Source organism: Mesocricetus auratus, unplaced genomic scaffold, assembly GCF_017639785.1.
Source record: "Mesocricetus auratus isolate SY011 unplaced genomic scaffold, BCM_Maur_2.0 Super-Scaffold_100028, whole genome shotgun sequence".
Taxonomy (NCBI): Eukaryota; Metazoa; Chordata; class Mammalia; order Rodentia; family Cricetidae; genus Mesocricetus; species Mesocricetus auratus.
In genome coordinates, this window is record NW_024429209.1 from 11,395,129 (window position 1) to 11,415,973 (window position 20,845).

The window sequence follows — 20,845 nt, forward strand, 5'->3', positions numbered from 1 at the left end:
TCCTGCTATGTGGAACATCTGCCACAGTGAAATATGTGGGCAAATAGTCAGGAAACGACAGGAAGTGACAAATACAAAGTATTTTTAGATTATTAATGATTGGCAGATAAACCTGCCTTGGGGAGCAATTAGAAGCAATCATTAGAGTCAGAATCAGATTTCAAGTGTTCTTGGCAATTAGGGCTGAAATATCATGAGCCTGATGGACCACAGACCACACAGGCTTTGAACTGAGAAAATGAGGATAAAAACCCTATGTTTAACAGCATGTTATCTGCTGCCTTATAATAATCATGAGTGCCATGTCTGGTTCTTGTTATTACTGTTTTTATTTTTGAGGTGCTCCTACCTGCTGCTACCAATCTACATCGCTAGCCCAGTTGTTCTTGCTTTCCATTCCATTGAAACACCTTACTTGATAGTTTACCTTTGCAGGTCGCCATAACAACCCTGTTGTCACAGCCTAGGTCCACACTTCTTGCATGGCACAACATTGCTCCCCCTTCCCCCAAGACTCAGAAGTCCATGTGCAACAAAGCTAACATTTCTCTTCTGGGTAAAAATGCAGAAAGGGCAGGGAGGCAGAGGCAGGTGGATCTCTGTGAGTTTGAGGCCAACCTGGTCTACAAAGTGAGTTCCAGGACAGCCTCCAAAGCTACAGAGAAACCCTGTCTCGAAAAACCATAAAAAAAATGCAGAAGGGGCAATATTCCCAAAGGGGGAAAGATGGAAGCAAAGGAGTGATGGCGGTGAGGGCAGTAAAGACAGAAATTCTCTAAAACATTTTCCTCCTCCAGATGAACAATATAGTAGACCACTGTTGTTGTAGAGACAAAATAAAACCCTGTTAGGGCCACTCTAGGGCCCAAACAACACTGTCAGAGCAATGGTACTCCTGTCTCTGATCCCACCATCTTCCTCAAAACAAAAACACAGTTAACAGAAGGTTAACTAGGAGAGGATAAAACTGCATGAGGAACTTAACCTCAGATGATAAGTAGGCTATAAGCAAGTTTCTAGAGCACAAAAACTTCACAGGATCATTGCAGGACACCAGAGGTATTTTACAAAGGGAAGCCAAAACAGCACAGTCAAGTACTACACCACTGACCTCGAGGAACCAGAACACAGCAGTTAGGCAGCAGCACCAGAGGCCACAGAGAGGGGCACTTGGTCAACACACAATTTTGCTCCATGTTCTATTCAGGGGGCAAGGAAAGGGGAGGCAAATGAAATGATCTTTGTTTTAAGAGACAATCAAATCACTGGGAAACATTCTAGAGATAAGGCAGGCTGGGTGAAGGGAAACACCACAGCTCAATAGCAAGTGACATGGTTGACAGATTCCCTGCCAGGAACTAAGGAGCTGGAAGGACACTAGGCACTAGAGAGCACACAGAGAAGAGCCGGCACACAGATGGTCGGCTTAAAAGGCCAACTCAGACTTGAACTGTTTTTGTTTTTTTTTCAGCAAGCTTGAAACATCAGATCCAGGACAGTGTTCCTTGGCTTTGGCTGTACGGAAAGTTCAGGAGAAAGACCCCATCTTCTTGCTTTTCTGTTAGACTGCTTCCTTTCTTCCTGTGTCCACTGCAGTATTGGGAGGATCAGCCTTCATTTGGCTCTGAGAAAAATCCATCAGCTCTTCAAATTTCCATCATAGATCCTGCCCACAAATACCATTATCTAAATGGTGGAGCTGACCCTTCACGGTGACAGTCCCAGGTGAGAAATAAGGGACTTGCAGAACTCTATCATCAAATACATGTAGGAAACAGGTACAATGAGATGCACACTTCACAGATCCAAATTCTTTAGATGCTCAAGCTTCTCTCTGGAGAGCATGCTAGCTCCTCTGTTGACAGAAGTGGCACCTCTGGAGAGCTGACGACTTTTCTTGAAGAGATAAATCACAGCCGAGGGTCTTCCACTGTGATGCCACTGAAAGCTGGGGCAATCTCATACCAAAGGAACAAGCAATTACAGAAGTTAAGGTCATATGGACAAGGTGAAAACACCCAGGTCATACAAGAAATTTGTCCAGAGCCAGGTTACTTCTGATGAGCTAATTAATGCCCAGTGGCTTTCACCAGAGAGGTACATGATCACCACCCTTCACAAATGTAAGGAGAAAATCCCCTGGAAGACTTTTGGTGTGGAGAAAGTAATTCTATTTAATGTTCTTTAGGTAATAATGGGAAAATTTAGGAAACAGTACCTGAGGCCAAATTGGCATAGGAGTGTGCTGCAAAATTTGGTTTTCAAGGAAGACTGAAAATGGCAACTTTGAAAATCTGGGTCACGAGAATCATAACTCATTCATTGAAAGCAAACCAAGGCCTGTTTACCAGCTACAGACAACTTGGATAAGGATGTTGTGCACTCCAGTAGTCTAAGGAAGCAGTCCAAGGGCTGCACAATAAAGACTCAGGCTGAAATGTGACCCTGGGTAGAGATCCCTCGTGCAGATTCTATGCTTGGCCAGGCCAACAGGGTCAGAATTTTTCTTGACAGCTGGAGTCATTAGGGAGGCACATTACTGACCACAGAGCAAGCCCAGCAGAACTGTGTTTACAGAGATACCTAAAGAGGTGATAATCCTTGAAAACTCCTGAAGATACATAGGTGTTGTGACACTCAAGGTTAAAATCCAGCAAAACAAGTGTTATGAAGGCCTTGCCAGCATATCTAAACACATTTTTTTTGTTTGTTTGTTTTAAAGCAGACAGAATGAAGACACAATGGTATGTTTTAAGGAAATCCTGGCCATCAGTTCAGTGTCAGGCCTTACTCCAGAACAGTGAAACCCTGTGCTAGGGCACACAGAAGGATTAGGGTTGCTCAATGAAGGAGTTCAACGCTGACACTGGAATTACCTCAAGGCTTTGACTGGACACATGCACCCAAGGGGTTGACAGTTTAGAAGTCACTGTCCTTCTGGATTTATTTGCCCTGCCCTACCTGTACTTGGATCCCACTGCTGTGTCCAGAGAATGAAGCATGGGTAGGGTAGTGATCAAAGCAGCATTGCTTTACTTTAGTAGGTTTACTTTGTCTTGACCTATTTGTGTTTTTTTTAAAAGGTAAAAACTTGGGCTTCTTTTGTTCAGGTTTTATGGTGCTCAGAACAAATTTTACCAAATGTGAACATCCTGTTTTCCTTTGAAACAAGTAAGCACAGCCATATAGAACATCATTGTGCTAAATAACACACCAAGGAACCCAGTCATAGATCACAAGAAAATCTGGTAATCAAATGGCACTAGCCTAGCAATCCCTCTTGCTGATTGTGAACATGGCAGGAAGCCACACCCTCTACAGCCAAATAATCTGTTTACAGCTTAGTTCTGAGGTATATCAAGGTGTTTGTCTGGCAGGGAGATCATCTGAAAGAGTTCTCTCTAATGCTGTTTATTTGTTTGCTTGTGGGAAGCTATTATTAAAAGAAAAAAATGCTATTCCTTCCTTGGTGGTTTGAATAAGAATGAATATATGCACATATATTTGAATGCTTAATTACCAAGAAGTGGTGACACATATTTGAAAGGATTATTAGGAGTATTAGGAGATATGGCCTTGTTAGGGGAAGTGTGTCACTGGGAGTAGGCTTCGAGGTTTCAAAAGCCCATGCCAAGCCCAGAGTCTCTCAGGGCCATGTGTGCTGCCATGCTCCCTGCCCTAATGACAATGTACTAAGCTTCTGAAACTGTATGATAGACCCCAATTAAATGTTTTCTTTCCCAAGAGTTGTCCTGGTCACCATGTCTCTTCACAGTAATCGAAGAAAGACTAAGACACTGCCCTTATAGATGACATTATGGAGCAGCATTTTATGATGAGATGAAATCAATCTCTTTAATTTAGTGCCCTGGTAATGGCTACACTGGATTCCAAACAGGTGAGCTGATTTTTCCAAAACTGCAATGTTGAATATTTATGATCAACTAGAAATGTGAGGTACCTGGCTAAACATCATTAGGATGATACAAAATGCCCCTTTAATTCGTAACAGAAACAAGAATGACTGTCCTATGAACTGTGGGTGTACTTTCCTTATTTTGTTTCCAGTCTGTAAAAACATAGCTGCTTCTATCCAGAGACCACAAGCATCACAGGGGGGGATTTTTCTAGAAGAGTCAATATCTTCATAGTTATAAATTCCATACTTACTTAAGCCACTTGAGAAAACTACATACTAGAGCTCTCTGGAAATTATGCACATCATGTCTCCTCTTTCAAGCCACTGGCAATTACAACTTTAACCTGAAACTTCATAATTCTGACCATGAAAGGCAAACTCTTGGCTACCCCACTCCACGTTTATTGAGGCAGTGAGTAACAATGGAGATGGGATTGCCCTAAATCTACACCACAGTTAGATGCAGCCTGATAGAAGAAGATATTGCATGGACAGTTTTTAAGTTTTAAAGATTTGTGTCCTCTAGGTTACTTACACATACCCGTAAGTCGACCAACACAGCATTTACCTGAAAGCCACAATCTTTCTTTTTCCTTCCTTCCTTTCTTTTTTTTGAGACAAGCTCTAGCGTATCCCAGGGTAGTCTTGAACTCTCTGTGTAGCCGACGATGGCCTTGAACTCCTTTTGCCTCTACTTCTCAGGCGCTGGGATTATGGCGTACAGCACCACACAGGGTTTATGTGGTGCTGGGGATCAAACCCAGAGCTTAGTACACATGTGGCAAGCCTTCTACCCACTGAGCTATACTTGCAGCCTGCCACAGGCATTAAAAGGGTTAGAAGGAAAAAAATATGATGCGCCTTCTTGTACACTGAAACCAATAGCTAGGGCATCCATGTGACAGCTGTGGCGTAGCTGCAGTTGTGGTGTTGAATTCAACTCCTCTGCACATTAGGGTTCTGTTTGAAGAACTAAGCTTAGTTCATGTAGGGAATGCAGATGGTTTAAAAATTACATTTATAGCTGGGTGGCAGTGGCGGTGCACATCTTTAATCCCAGCACACAGAGGCAGAGGCAGGTGGATCTCAGTGAGTTTGAGGCCAACATGGTCTACAGAGTTAGTTCCAGGACAGCTAGGGCTACACAGAGAAAACTCTGTCTCAAAAAAAAACAAAAAACAGAATTTACATTTCCTCTGTCTGTGTAGGGGGTGCCACGGCGCACACAGGTGGAGGTTAGAGGAGATTTATGGGAGTCCTAGTGATGATCCAACTCAAGCTGCTAGGTTGGTGTCAAATACCTGTTCCCTCTGAGACATTTCACTGTCCTAGAATATGCTTTATTGTGGGTTGTAGTTTCGGTGGAAATCTGGCATTTTACCTAGGAGCAAAGGCAAAATCCAGAGTACACATGAGCCTTCAAGAAATATCAGATATGAACTACATTGCGTCGATTTGCATCCGCACGGAACTGCACACACTGCATCCCACTTGTGAGCTGCTATGGATCACAAAGTGTGTATACAATCTCAACCAAACACTAGCAGAGTTTTTCCTTTGTGTCTTGAGAGTACACACCAAAAATATGACTTTTTTTGTCTATACTGGAAGACCACACTGGGAAAATGCCCTCTATATTCAGAAAAGCTCAGAAAGGAAGACTTTTGAGAAGCAGTGTTTTGGCCTTTTTATTTCCCCTCAACAAGTAACCCAAACACATGAGCACAGGGGATCTGCAGCACAGGCACAGCAGCAGTCTCTCAAGCAGCTCTCTGCAAACCTGGGGTAGCATCTGGACCGGCAGCAATTTGCAACGAAGAGTCAAATCTCTGCTGCCTGCTGCAGTGCAGCATGGCAGGCATACACCAACACGACCCTGGGGCCCTCTTCCTGCTCTGCAGGCTCCCAATGACACGTGAGCTGGGGAAAGATAGAGGTTTATCCTCTTCCAATTGCCTGCAACTCATGCTGCAAGCTCAACTTGCTGTTTTTGTCACCGAAAACACAAAGCTTCCTCTGTATCTCATGATGTATGATTTTAAAAAGTAGGAAGGCCCTTCACACAAGGTTCTTGTTTGCTTGAGCGGTTCTGATTTGTTGGGGGGAAGAAAAGACCCTTGATGTGTGAAGTTGGGCTTAACTGCCCAAAGCCCAACTCTCCCAGGGTAACTCACTGCTTCAGGGTACTTTACCTTCGTGTGGGGCTGGGTCTTGATGGAGCCGTATTCATATTTCTTCTTTCCGCTGCCTTATTAATATCTGAAAAGAATAATCAACCCATCTGTTCAATGCTACGGAATAAAAACAAGATCATCAGCACATTTTAAATGAAAGCAACAACCAAAAATAAAGAAAGGAAAAGAAAAGAAGGAAAAAAGAAAAAAACTACATTGGCAACCAGCTGGTAAAAGGAAATCCATTCAAGAGACTTACTGGCACTTGGGCAGTTTTTATTAAGTTTAAGGGTATATAGTGTCATGACTTACAGGTTAAAAGACGACCCTATATTTTGTACCTAAAACATAATTTGTATAAATTTAATTATGTCAATATCTTAATACCCTGCCAAATGCTAAACTTAGCATTGCCTTGTCCAAAGGGAAGCAAAGGTGGCTGTCAGTTGGATATTTGTGTGTGTGTGTGTGGGGGGGTGTAAATAACTCTATTTACATTATAAAGAAGTTAGAATGAAGTCTTAAAGCATCACTATTCAGTGAAGCACAGCCTTTTAATGTATTTTGGGTTGCTTTCCATTGGATGGAAATCTTCTAGAATGAGATGTAGGAGAGAAACTAATTTTTAAAATCAAAGACTATTATTATCTGTTCACATCCATAAGCTAAGGTAAGGTAAGCATTTTGTACATGGGTTGTGAGAAGCCATTCCTGTCATTTAGAGAGAGTGGCATGTGCCACTGGGTAAATAAGGGAGGGCACCAGTGTCTTTAAGAGCTTAGAGAAAAGCCAATGAGCACACATAGTTAAAGTTTGTTTTGTTAAAATACTACATTCTAAGAGATAACCGAGTACTTAAGGAAATACTACATTCTAAGAGATAACCGAGTACTTAAGGAAATACTACATTCTAAGAGATAACCGAGTACTTAAGGAAACACACCAATCTGATTCAAAATAACACCTAGTCATCTCAGGAAACAAATGAATGGATTGGAACTTTCAAACCTCACAAGTGAAACACACTTCCTCCTACTGTAGTGCAACCTCATCCCTCGTTTCATTTAAGCAGTCAACAGCATCACAGCTAATGACTCAAATGGTATTAAACACTCAGATAACAGAATGCTTTAAAACAATAATTATGCATTAAAAAATTCCAAGCAGTTTCCAATCACGTGCAAACCCACAGCAATATGAAAAACTTCAAATGGTCTAGTATAGGCTTCACTCACCCTGTAAGCTGCCATTTTTAAGTTCTCATGCAAGTGAGGAAGACCTGTAACTCCACTTAAATCAGAAGTCTCTACATCAAGACCTGGAGGATGTTTCTGAGAAAACTGAAGAGAACATGAATCTACATAGCCAGAGAAACTTACTCTGCCCGAATCATTCTTTACCTTCTGAATTATGAAGACACAGAATATAATCTCTATTTAAAGTCAGGACATATTTTTTAAGTTAAGACTTGACTTGAAATAGCTGCCAGAGGTTTGATACTGAAGAAGGAGCTTCTGTGATTTACAGTTAAGTTCACAAATATCCAAAGCATACACTACACAACAACAGGCATCACAGTGAGCGATTAACTGCATGTGTGAGGTCAGACAACTTTTGGGAGTTGGTTCTTTCCTTCTATTACATGGGTTCCAGGGACCAAGCTCAGGTTGTCGAACTGGCAAGCAGGTATCTTTACCCACTGAGCATCTCTCTGAGTCCTTTTTTTTTTTAATTTATAATTGGGAAGAACAAGTTCACCTTTGCAAGGGCTTACATCATTGACCTAGCCTGATCATTAGATACTTCAAGTACAGAACAGACAGGATTTGGAGGAAAGATAATACCTCTGACTACTTACAGGGTTCTCATAATATCACTGGGACACACTTAGTATGTGCACACAAATGGTGCTGTTTGTTTGTAGGACAATTTGCTTTGAACTCAAGATCTTCCTGCCGGATAGAATACCCTGGAGAGCTGGGATTTTTTTTAGGTGCCATATTGCTTCCTGTAGTACTAGGTTGACTGATTTCTGTCAACTCTATCCTTTCCCTCCGCATATGAAAGCGTATTACATTGTATCCAGTCTATAAGTGCTCAAGGTCAAAGTGGTTATACATTAAGAAAATTTGAGACAAAACTGGTTCGAGATAGGAAGGGGATATTTTACATTCACGTTCTAAAAACCATTTGCTAAAAACAATTCAAATATTACTTAAAGAACACTTAAGGTTATATACTTAAGCCGTTTTTTATCACAGCTGTTTTGTAGTGTTATCCTTGAGTAATACAAAGCAATGATATATATGGATGCTGTGCCTTATGTTTCCTCAAAAAAAAAAAAAAAGGACTCAACTCCCCATCCCTTCACCCACTTCTTCCTTCTTTGAGATAGGCTAGTCCCAAATCCAAGCCAGCCCTCCTGCAGGAGTCTCCCAGTGCTGGCCTCCTGCAGGAGTCTCCCAGTGCTGGCCTCCTGCAGGAGTCTCCCAGTGCTGGCCTCCTGCAGGAGTCTCCCAGTGCTGGCCTCCTGCAGGAGTCTCCCAGTGCTGGCCTCCTGCAGGAGTCTCCCAGTGCTGGCCTCCTGCAGGAGTCTCCCAGTGCTGGCCTCCTGCAGGAGTCTCCCAGTGCTGGCCTCCTGCAGGAGTCTCCCAGTGCTGGCCTCCTGCAGGAGTCTCCCAGTGCTGGCCTCCTGCAGGAGTCTTCCAGTGCTGGCCTTACAGGTTTTAAGCTCTCTGCCACTGAGCTGCGTTCTCAACAAATCCACTTCTTTCTGGAGGTCAACACACTTTTAGTGAGGTGTGCCAAATGTTTGCCTTCTCACCTTCATTTCACCGTCTTTCAGTCTGGCTGACATACAGAGATGATGAAATGGAATTTTCTGGCTAAGAATCTCATTCAGGACGACTGCCCCGTTAGAGTAGAGTGGAGAGGTTTTCAGACAGTAGAGAAAACATTACCAACATTGTTGTTAAACCCCCCCAGAATCCTAGCACACACACTGGAGATCTGAGCTCCTGTCACAGGAGGCAAAGGCTTAGTCAGGGAGCTTCTCTTTGAAAATGCACATGTAGTTACTGGCAAAGGAGCTTTTCTATTAATCTCATTCTTTTCTTCCTGACTCCTCAGAGAGCTAGACAGCCAACATCAAGGAAATAAAAATGAGATTCATCTATAGGAGAAGAAAACAGCAGCAAGAGGCATCTCTTTTTGGACATGAAATGGGGACTTATGATTGGCTGGAAGTTAGACAATAGGAGGGTGACAGCAACTTGGGAGTCTTTCCAAAGACAGGTGGAATACCTCTTTTGAGTAAAGAATGGCTCCTTTCTGACTGGGAATGTCCTTCTATATATATGTGTCTCTTATTGGTTGATGAATAAAACACTGATTGACCAGTAGCCAGGCAGGAAGTATAGGTGGGGCTACGAGACCAAGAGAAGGCTGGGGGGGGGGAGGGGAAAGTGGCAGAGAGAAGCCTTCAGGGAAACGCCATGTAGCTACAGGAAAGACAGGACTTGAGGGCATTCTCTGGTAAGATAAAGCCATGTAGAAATACACAGATTAATAGTTATGGGTTGCCGGGCGGTGGTGGCGCACGCCTTTAATCCCAGCACTCGGGAGGCAGAGGCAGGCGGATCTCTGTGAGTTCAAGGCCAGGCTGGACCGACAGCCTCCAAAACAATACAGAGAAACCCTGTCTTGTAAAACCAAAGGAAAAAAAAAGTTATGGGTTAATAATTAAGAGAGAGCTAGTCAGTAAGAAGCCTGAGCCATTGGCAAAACAGTTTATATATAAATAATATAAATCTCTGTGTTTATTTGGGGCAAAGTGGCTGTGGGGCCAGGCAGAACGGAAACTTCTGTCCACATCTTTCTGTTTCTATGACACGTTATTTTGGCCAAACACCTTTATAAAACCTAAACAAAGTCAGTTTCTCAATATCTTCTCCACTTTTGCTTGGATGGTACTTATACAGTTAAATCATTTTATCAGCAAAATGAGTGTCATTCACTATTACCATAATCACCAAAAGATACATATATAACCTTGGTCTGAACACCTGTGGTTGCCAAGCAGTCTTCTGAAAGCTTCAAGTTAAGAGCACTTCTCAGTTAAATTTTTTGTCAAGAAAACTAATAATGAAGGGATTTACAGAAAAAGGAAAAACTGTAAAAGTAATCAAGAAAACAAGTTACACAGAAGCAGCAGAACCACTTTAAACCATGAAATAGGGTGAAGATTTCCCAAAGAGTGTATAGTCCCCATTCTACAGTTTTATTTCAAACCAAAATGCCAGACAGGACTCAACAGCGGTCCTGGAGTGTTATAAACTTGCATGTTGCATTCACAGTACTATGAACTGCTTTGCTCTACACACACACACACACACACACACACACACACACACACACACACACACAGAGAGAGAGAGAGAGAGAGAGAGAGAGAGAGAGAGAGAGAGAGAGAGAGAAAGAGAGAGAATCATTATAAAACAAGGGATTTTGTTGCTGTTTCTGCAGTACTGGGTTTCATGCATGTGAAGCAAGCTCTCTACTCTGGAGCCATAGACAAGGCCTTTGGAAAAACCTTGAAACTACATTTTTCTACTTAGCAGGCTACAGCAACAGAAAACAATGAACATGAGACATAACAGCAGTGTGAACCATGAGCCTTGAATGGTTCACAGCACCATTATTACTGTTGAAAGATTCCAGAAGTCATATAATTCCAGTAACTGCCAACAAATAAAATAAAACTCCCCCAAAGTTTAGCTGAAAACCAACTAACAATCAGGAGTTATTAAACTGGCATTATATGAAGATGACACCATTTGGAAAACCATACCCACAAAGACAGAAAGTATCAGCTACTGTATTTCCCAAATTGGGAGGAAAAATTACAGAGTTTCTAAAGACGGCAGCTTTGGTGACACATGTAAATCAGGAACACTGTGATGAGTTTTACTGTCACAGGCCAGAGATATAAACAATGCCACGCTGGACAGGCAATGGTGGTGCATGCCTTTAATCCCAGCACTTGGGAGGCAGAGGCAGGCAGATCTCAGTGAGTTTGAGGCCAGCCTGGTCTACAGAGTGAGTTCCAGGACTGTTACACAGAGAAACCCTGTCTTGAAAAGCAAAAAACAAACAAGAAAACCATGCTTGCTGCATTTGTTCTAATCAGCACTTTAAGCTAAGTTCACTCTGAACACTATACATTCCCTCATTTTCACCCCCTTCATTCTATATTTATTCTATCTTTAACTGTATTAGCATAACACTCCTGGAAAGAACACCATGTGAATGACTTGATCCAGTCCTTTCACAACTCTTCATTTGGAACTACACAGTGAGAGCCTGTCTCAAAAAAGGAGGCTTCCAATTTGCTGATGAGGAAATATGAGGGTCACAAAAACCATGTGGTTTATCTTAGGCCACACAATTATCAAGACAAAATTGTGGAGATCTGGGAGTTCAGGGCTCTCATATTAGAAGCTGCAGGGTCTTAGCCCAACCGCAGAAGGCCTAGCTGGGTCCCAGGAAGGGTAAGTGTGCTGCTAGCCAGTTCCCCAGCCTCTCAGACCAAGTAGGGACTCTAGTCAAGCAGGAACTCGTTTACTGCAGGTCAGCCTATCCTGCGTCTAGGCGCCCTGGGCTTTACCTAGTGAACACTAGCAGTTCATGCAGTGACCTCATCTGGTTTCATCTTGACAACCAACCCCCCCTTTGGAAAACATCTCAGGACTTACCCTCCTGACTTCCTCTTGGCACCATCTTTAACTGGCTTGTGTGCCCTTCAAGAAGCTAAGCACTGTACCAGCCTGTAATCCCAGCTCTGTGAGGTAGAGACAGCAGATCCCAAGGGCAGCCAGTTAGTCTAGTTCAGCAAAAGAGCCTGTCTCAAGGCAATACCGTGGAGGGCAAAAGGGAAACCACCCTAGGTCCTACTCTGACATCCCTGCAAACATGTACATTCACACTTACGTGCATATCATGTACACATCCTCACTCCCACACAAAAGGCAAATCTGGAACTCAGATCCAAGTCCAACCAACACAAAGTGCTTAAACATTGGGCTAAGCTTTCCCTAACACAGGACATACATGGTTTCCATTTAGAACACTCTTACTAGGACTGATCATAGCCCAGGAGAACCTGGAAAAGGGCCACTCTATGCTGAACACTCAATGTTTAAATACCTCACAGATAATAGAGTAGGATTTACTGATTTAATTATTGCTTCTATCAATTTCTATTACCTCAAGCTATTAACATTTCTGGGTTTTGTTACTAATATTCCAACTCTGTTGTTTTGTCCTCTAGTTCCAAACTCTTCTGCCCCTGACTCCTAAATATTGGAATGGAAGGGCTAAAAAAAAAAAAAGAAAACAACAAAAAAACCTTAATGAACATTTTCCAGCTCTTTTAATTATCAAATTTTTTGTGCATGAGAGAGAACATGAGAGTTTGGGCACTCTGGGGATTGAACCTATGACCTTGTTTGTGAAGGATGGGCAACACTCTACCACTGAGCTAACCTTTGTGTCACCCCCACCCCAAGAACTTAACTTTTATTCTATTTTCTGAAGCTCAAATTTTAAAAAGAGATCTGAGTTGACGCTCTACTAAGGAATTCAGTCAAACCACTTGATTCCTCTGAACCTGTGTCTTCTTGATAAAAATGAATATTCTAGTGTTTGCTATGTTGATTCAATGAGACAAATCAACTAAAAATTCACTGAGAATAATAAAGATAAGCTAATCTAAAGTAAACCACAGACTACAAAAAAATTGAAATACAGCTTTAAAACTCCAAAATTTAGCTAAACTGCAAAATAGCAAAGCTTAGTTCTTAGGAAATTCAGTCAATAAACTTGAAAAGGATAGTTTATAATTAACATATTTCTTTTATGTTGCCATTTGTCAAATTCATACTGTATAAACCAGATGGTGTGACGCACACCTTTAATCCCAGCACTCGGGAGACAGGGGCAGGTGGATCACGGAGTTTGAGGCCAGCCTGGTCTACAGAGTGAGTTCCATGACAGCCAAAGTTACAAAGATAAATAAAAAACAAAACAAAATATTCTTACTGTACTAGGCTGTCAGATATGCAGAAACGATAAGGCTCACATCCCTTACAGGGAAGTGGCAGGTGACGGAGGAGGAAAGGAAGGACTGAAAGGAAACAGTAGAACGTGAAGAGCAGCTTGGGAAGAGGGATAAACTACCCACAACACGTGAATGCAAAGGAACGCTGCAAAAGACCTAACAAACCAGGAAACCGTAGCCCGAGAAGAGCAGGAAACCATAGCCTGAGAAGAGCAGGACACGAAGCCAGTATAAGACTAAATCTAGATCACAAAACATTTTGCTATGAGGAGGGAAAAAAAAACCCGATGGTAAAAGGACCTACTAGATACGAGCTATGAACTAGACTACCAAAATGAATTAACAAACCTTCATTGCCTAAAAACAAGGCTAAGTCTTTGCCAGGGAGGTGACTCCATGAATAAAGGCAATTGACACAAAGCTAAGTGGCCTGAGTTCAAACCCCAGTACCCATGTAAAGAAGGCGAAAACGGACTCCAAAGTTGTTCGCTCTCCACACGAATGTTGCGACATGTGTCCACCCCCACATATCGTACACACACTAATAATAAAGTTTTCGAAAATTTAAAGGACAGAATGTTGTCCATTACAGGTACATTCTTTAGGTACCATTGGTTTGACAGTAAAAGAAAAGAGGTGGAGAAAATTTGAGAAGATCATGATTTTACTTTTAGTAACAGAATATAAAATAAACTGATGGTCAAAATAATAATAGCCACCCCAAGCTTCTTTTTAGCCAGCTTTCTAACACCTTAATAGCCGCAGTCTATTAGTTCAGTCCACTACTCAGAAAGAAAACAGACAACCATTCTTGATTTTCTTAGCATCACTTAAAAATTGATAGCAAGAAAAAACCAAAACAACAACAACAAACTCCATCATCTTAGCTTTTAGTTCAGTGCTGGGGGTAGAACAAAGGGCCCAGAGCACACGAGGCAAGTGCTCCAGCATCTGCTTCACCCAAGCCATCTTAGCTCTCTTTGAGGGGACCCAAGCAGGGTGAGTACATCCACAGCCAGGAAGGAGAGTCTCGCCAGCGTTCTTACAAAACTGAAACTCTATGTCCATGAAACAAAACCTTCCCATCCCTTCTCTCATATACACAGACATGTTCCCACATATATTGCATACATACATTCAATCCTATGCCACACTGCTTCAGTCATGTGTCAGTACCTCCCGGAAAGTTCACTGTCCCCCACCCCACCAGCCCACACACAAGAGCTGAGGACAGAACCCAGGGCCACTGAGCTGAATCCCCAACCAAAAGTTCATTAAAAAAAAAAAAAATCAAATTCCTAGGCCCTGTCCTAAGTTTACAGAATCTGAGATCAGTATTCTGTAATTGTACTAAAGTCTAAGGGAACTCAACAAATACTTGGGAAGTACTAGTCTTTTACCTATTTATTCCTCCAGCTTATACAATATAACATAGTTAGGCCTTCCATTTACAAGTCTTCCTAAACCTGTTCAAATAGAAATAACAAACATCATCAACTGTCAGAAAGAAAATCTAGACATAGCCAGGATTATTAATTGATAGTGACAACTTCTGGTTTATGCTTCCACTTGTTTTCAAAAGCTCTTAACTCAAAAATTGGTTGTTTCATAGCGTGAACTAGATTGCTTCTTAACTTTTTGACTAAGTTGTAGTTTAGACTAAACTAGAAACAACAGGAATACTTAGAATGTCTGTGGACCTTCCAATAGCTAATACCTTACATTCAGAAGAAGACCTTTCCTAACAAAGAATGTCTCCCAAGATCCCAATGTCTGTTTCTTAACTTCAGATTTACTACACGTTGCTTTAGCGGTATGGATGTGAAAGTATGGATGTGGCCATCTTAATTTTTTCCCAATGTAAAACAAAATACATCAAAGAGGCCCCCAGGAGCAAAACAATACAGACAGTCCTGGCTTGCAGAATTAAGAGTCTGATCTTCATTAGGCAGAGTACGGGCTAATGAAGGTAACATGCCTTCAAAAACAACACACGTGGGCTGGAGAGATGGCTCAGCGGTTAAGAGCACTGACTGCTTTTCCAGAGGTCCTGAGTTCAATTCCCAGCAACCACATGGTGGCTCACAACCATCCGTAATGAGATCTGAAGCCCTCTCCTGGCGTGCAGACATATGTAGAGGCAGGATGTTGTATTCATAATAAATAAATAAAATCTTAAAAAAAAAAACACACGCAGTAAATGAAAGGAAAGCATTAAGACTGCACTCCCCCTGTGACAGCACACTGTGATATTCCTTTGCATTTGGCATTGCCTCTTTGGAAGCTTGGTTAGGATGTTTTGGAGACAAGGAAATCAACCTACTAAAGGTGTAAACTGGAGACTAAAAACAGCCCTTGGCTGGGGGAGTAGGCTCAGTCTGTGAGAGGTTGCATCCCCTGCAGCTGGAAAGACTAGATTCATCCTTAAGGTGCCCTGGCTTCTTTCCATGGACCCTCATGAACCCACATCCATTCTACAACACAGGACAAATCTTTTAGCCCACACACAAAAATGTGACAGTGAACTTTAAAAGTATCAGTCTCAAAGACACATGGTAATTATTCATCAGCCACAAGGTATACAGGAAGCAATGCAATAGAAAGAATAATTCTTTGGAGGAACACTTAAGTGGAGGAGTTCATGGGAAGTTGGAGGGAAAAATCATGAGACTATCTTCATCTCTGGGATTACATATATATGTATACATATATATACACACATGCACATACATACATACACACACAGGGTTAGCATACAGGGAGGCCTCAAGACTCCTAGACTATGGACACCACACAACATTACCTAGTTTTGCTCATGAAATCTTTTATCTACAACAATACTGTCTTGAAATTCTCTTAATATGTGATCTTGGGCAAGAAATCTTAAAACTCACTGAGCTGTCATTTCCATATATGCACAAAACTTCCTAACACATATAGCAACACCAATGCACCCATCTTACAAAACAACTTGCAGAGCAAATGAGTAGTGTTTATCACGTGTGTGTGCTGCTAGCTGTGGATTCCCTCTGCAACTTAGTGCCAATGGTGAGTTTAGGACTAGAGAGTATTTTTCATGTAGAGAGTCAAAGGTAGAAAACTGAAGGGCATATTCCAAAGGTTTTCGTGAAAGCACAGGTGAATTCCAGCTCTCACAGTAGCACTAAGTTTATAAAGGCACTGCCATCTGCAGGCCACAGACATGGAAGGTCTGTAATGATTATTTAAAATGAAGTTTCAGAGCAAACCTTTGCTCATGGGACTTCTAAAGCCTTTCCAAAAGCTGTTTATTTTTAGCTTGGAGCACTGGTAGATGAGGCTCCACTTGCTTAAGTTCTGAAATGAACTCCTGAGTAAAATAAAATTCCCCTTTCTTCTTTGCACAGGATTGCTGTTTAGAAATTTGAGGACAATGAATGACCTTATGTTTAGTTCTACTCTGTTCATACCAAGGTCAGCCCCAAAGAATATAGACTTCTTGTCTTACACAGCCCCTGGTGGTGGAGTATCAGGAATGGGCCAAGTTGGCTTTTCTGAGTTTCCTTCTAGAAACTATAGTAAATCTGCTCTCACACTTTATAAAAACCAAATTTATGAAGAGATAACTTCATAATGGGACATGGAACAGCTGATATTTAGAAAAATGCCTGCCATTTAGTTTTTGCAATGTGGTTGGCTCATTATACGAGAAAAAGCAGTCTCTACATTTAGGTTGAGAGTATGCATGTCTGGGGTCCCAAAGAACATACGAAAGGTGAAAAGATGAGCTAAGGAAGAGACAAAAAGAAACCAAAAAGAAAGACATCCATGTTAACCATTAAACGATCTCCAATCCCCACAAGGCAAAACTAGGGTCTTGTTCCAAAAGGTCGATACAAAGTTACTTTGTCACACTCAAACCGATACACAAGTACAGTTGTCAAAAGCCCCAACAGGTTTGTAGAAATATCCTTTTAGGAACCATCAAGGTGGCTACCACAACTACAGCGCTATAAGAAACCAGAGGCACACCCAGTGTGTTTGAGGGATGATTCTTGCAGCTTCTGGGACTCCAGTTCTAAGTCAATAATGGCAACCTTTTACAACGAGAATAATTATCATCCCGAAGATCCCAGGGCATTTCAATGGGATCTGGAATGCCGCAGGGGAAAAAAATTCTACATACAGTGAAAGCCACAACACCACAATTAACCCCGTACTCCGAGGGCAGTGGTTCCCAAAGCCTGGAGCGCACAACTTCAGGAGGAACAAGTACACACAGTGTTTATTTTAATAGACAGGTATTTATTTTCTTTAATGAGCGTTAGAAAAATAACTGGCTTTCCATTATACGGCTTGGGGTTGAAGTTTCCGCCTTAAACAAATGTATTGGGGGAGAGGGAATCAGAGTCAGTTTTAAGAAAAACATTTAACATTTGGTAAACAGTACAGACGGTAGGCGGATTGTCGAGAGGGACGGAAGCTGGGGAGACCCGGTCCTAAGCACAGCCCCTGGCCCGCTACCGTGGAGCGGGAAGGGCCCAGTGCTAGGGCCCTGGGAAGCCAGTAGGTTCTGGCGCCGAGTCCGTGCGAACCTCGGGTATGGGTTTCTCTCGCCCGGTTATCCAAGCCCAGGGTGCACGTCCATATAATGGAGGAGGTGTCACACAGGCTGACATCTCGAGAATGCGCCCGGGGCGACAGCTCGCCCCAGGTTGACTGGCGTGGGGACAGCGCCGCCGAGACCGGTATTCGCCGCCCGGGTTCGAATCACGCCAGCGCCACTGACTCGCTGAGCCCCTCTCGTTCCCTCCCTGCCCCCTCCCCGGGCGAGCGACTTCACAGACTGGCGCTCAGGGCGTGCGCCATCCTACAAAGACGAGTCAGCGGCTGCGACCGACGCGGGACGCGATGCCCACCTCAGCCCACAGTCGCTCGCCAACTGGGCTCGGCCAGATCCGGGCCAGGGTGCGACCCGAGCCGGAGGCAGCCGCGCCCCGCACCGGGCATGCGCAGCCTCGCGCGCGCGCGCGCGCGCCCGGAGAAGAGGCCACGGCCGCGCGTCGAACGGACCCTCCCGCCACAGCGGGCCCCCCACCCCCAACGGCCTGCCCATCAGTCCTACGCCTCGGCGGACGGCCACCGCTTCCCGGCACTCACCGCTACCAGCGCGGCCGCCTCCCCGCCGCTTCTCCGCCTCAGACCCGCCGCTACCGCCTCGGCCTCAGCCCACCTGCCCGCCGTAGGACAAAGGCGCCACCAACCGACCAGCGCGGGCACGAGGCAATGGCGGCCGGGGCGGAGTGTGGAGGTGGTGGGGGCAGAGGGCGCGCACGCAGCGGCGGCCACGGCAGTGACGTAAAGAGCGTGCGGATTTACGGCAGGGCTGAGTTGAGGCGTCCATCTCCTTGGCGACGAGGGCGAGGAAGTGGTGATGGGGCGGCGGTTGAGAACGCCGGCGGTTGCCTAGTAACGGGGTCTCTGTTGAGTACCGGCTCCACGCCTTCGCCTCTTCCGTCTGGTTTTTTTTTCCCCCCTGCTGTTTCCAGAGCCCTTTCCCTCCCTGGTAACTGGACAAATAGAACATTGAAGTCCCCCCAATACTTTCAGCCCTGTAAAACTTAGAGCCCTAAGACACCCAAGCACCTGTAGATCTGTCTACTGGAGAGTGTGCAGTCTCCAAGGCAGATCTCAAGGAACAAAGAGATCAGAGAGGCGAAGAAAAAGCTGTATTTAAATTTACATTTAAATAGGTTGTGAATCCTTTTCCTTTCACTGACGAGAGGCAAAAGGCTCCTAGAGAGACAGTCGCGGTTCTTCTAGAGTTATTTCTTTGAGGAATATTCAAGGTCAAAAACAAATCCCCTACAACATAACTGTCGACCGTGAAGCATGTAAAAACGTTGCTTTTCTTATTTAATCTAGAGTTTGTCGCAGGGAATGGAATTTGCTCACACAGTTGTAAATGCTCTCTATTAAAGCTATGACTACATGAATCGCCTCAGGGAACTCCTCGGATGCCATCGGGTCTCGTTTCGGTTTTTTCCGCCCTTGAATAGTACAGATGAAGTAAAATGGTGGCTGTGGAATTTGAACATCGAGAGCTCCAGTTTCTTTGAACATCATTTCCTGTGTTCTCTCTGTTCATTGAACAAACTCGCTGTTTGTTGTATTTCTGCTACAAAGTCCTCAAAACTTGGCTGGTGAGGTGGTTCTGGGGGCAAAGGGGCATGTTACCAAGACAAGTTCAGTCCCGAGAATGTGTGCATGCACGCGTGCGTGCACATACACACACACACACACGTACTAAAAATAAATAAAACAAAAAGCCATCTTTAATCCCAGCACTCAGGAGGCAGAAGCAGGCAGATCACTATGCAATTAAGGCCTGTTTCAAAGTTTTTCTTTTTAATTATAAAATCATTCTGTGACTTGTTACGTACTTACTTGCTAGGCACCCTCGTTAGCAAATAGAGACCCTTTTCTGTCCTTTTGGAAAGTAGAGATGCGTTAGAACAGGTTAAGAAATCACACTAGAGTGTGTAGCTGCACATGGAGGCGTGTGTTGGTGTTCTCAGCTGCAGCCTAACCTTACAGGTGAAATAGTTGTAAAAATGGTAAGATTGCATGAAAGCAAAGATCAAAACAGAATGTCTGTCAGATAGGTAGCCCACAGACACTCATCTTTTCTTCTCTAAAATAGTTCCTAAGGCATGGGGCTGGAGAGATGGCTCAGCAGTTGAGAGTGTTTGCTACTCTTGCAGAGAGCCGGGGTTGGGTTCCCAGCACCTGTATGTTAGCTCACCTGTCTGTGATTCTATTTCCAGGAGATCCAATACCCAATTCTTGCCTATGTGGGCACCAGGCGCACATGCAGTGCACAGACATGCATTTAGGCAACACACTCAGACACATAAATTAAAGATAAATATTTGAAGTACATCCTAAGTTACAAACATTGAAGAAGAATCTTGCCAGTCAGTTAACTAACTAGACTAAAGCATGGGCTGGGGCGTGGCACAGCTGCCAGAGTGCTTGCTTACCTTGTAGCAAGCACGGCAGTGCATCTCCAGCTCGACACCAACTGGTGTGGTCTTGCAAGCCTGTGCCCCAGCTCTCAGGAGGTGAAGGAAGGAGGACCAGACGTCCATGACCATCCTCTACTGAACAGTGAGTTGGAGGCCAGCCTGGGCAACATAAGCTAGAGGCAAAAAATACTTGATTTGAGAGGTGTTTTGTTATGGGGAGCTCCCAACCCGTTAGGGAACAGGTGGTGCACCACCACTGCTCAGATGTGTGAGCGATTGGTGTTGTGGACACAGGCTAGTTCCCCTAACTCCCTGAGGAACCTCTAGTTGGCGTTCTGAAACAGCTGTACTAGCCCACATCCCCACCAGCACTGCCCTCTGTGCATCTTCACTTGTTACGTTTTGTCTTTGCTTCTGAAGCCTTGCTCCTAGAAGTGGCCCAGGCTGGCCTCCACCTTGCGGTGATCTTTGTGCATCAGTCACCAAAATGTTCATCAGTCAGTGTTTTCTTCTAAGTGCCCTTTCGTCAGAACGCACTGGAACATTATGTGTATACAGGAACATTGTCCGGGCAAAGGGATGAATCTCTCTTATATGCAGTTCTTAACAGGGCTCACAGGAGCTAATA

At 43.7% G+C, this 20,845-nt stretch overlaps 1 protein-coding gene across 2 annotated transcripts in view; it reads right to left on the reverse strand.

The window, feature by feature from the left end:
* Ncoa5 (nuclear receptor coactivator 5) overlaps nucleotides 1–18,486 on the reverse strand; it is a 33,748-nt gene extending 15,262 nt beyond the window's left edge. For both annotated transcript variants that reach the window (XM_005084983.4, XM_021235912.2), the window contains exons 1-2: nucleotides 18,350–18,486; nucleotides 6,112–6,178 (exon numbers count right to left, since the gene is read on the reverse strand). In XM_005084983.4, the coding sequence (XP_005085040.2) occupies nucleotides 6,112–6,149 (38 nt within the window). In that variant the 5' untranslated portion in view covers nucleotides 6,150–6,178; nucleotides 18,350–18,486. The remainder of the gene's footprint in view (nucleotides 1–6,111; nucleotides 6,179–18,349) is intronic.
* Between the last annotated feature and the right edge of the window lie 2,359 nt (nucleotides 18,487–20,845).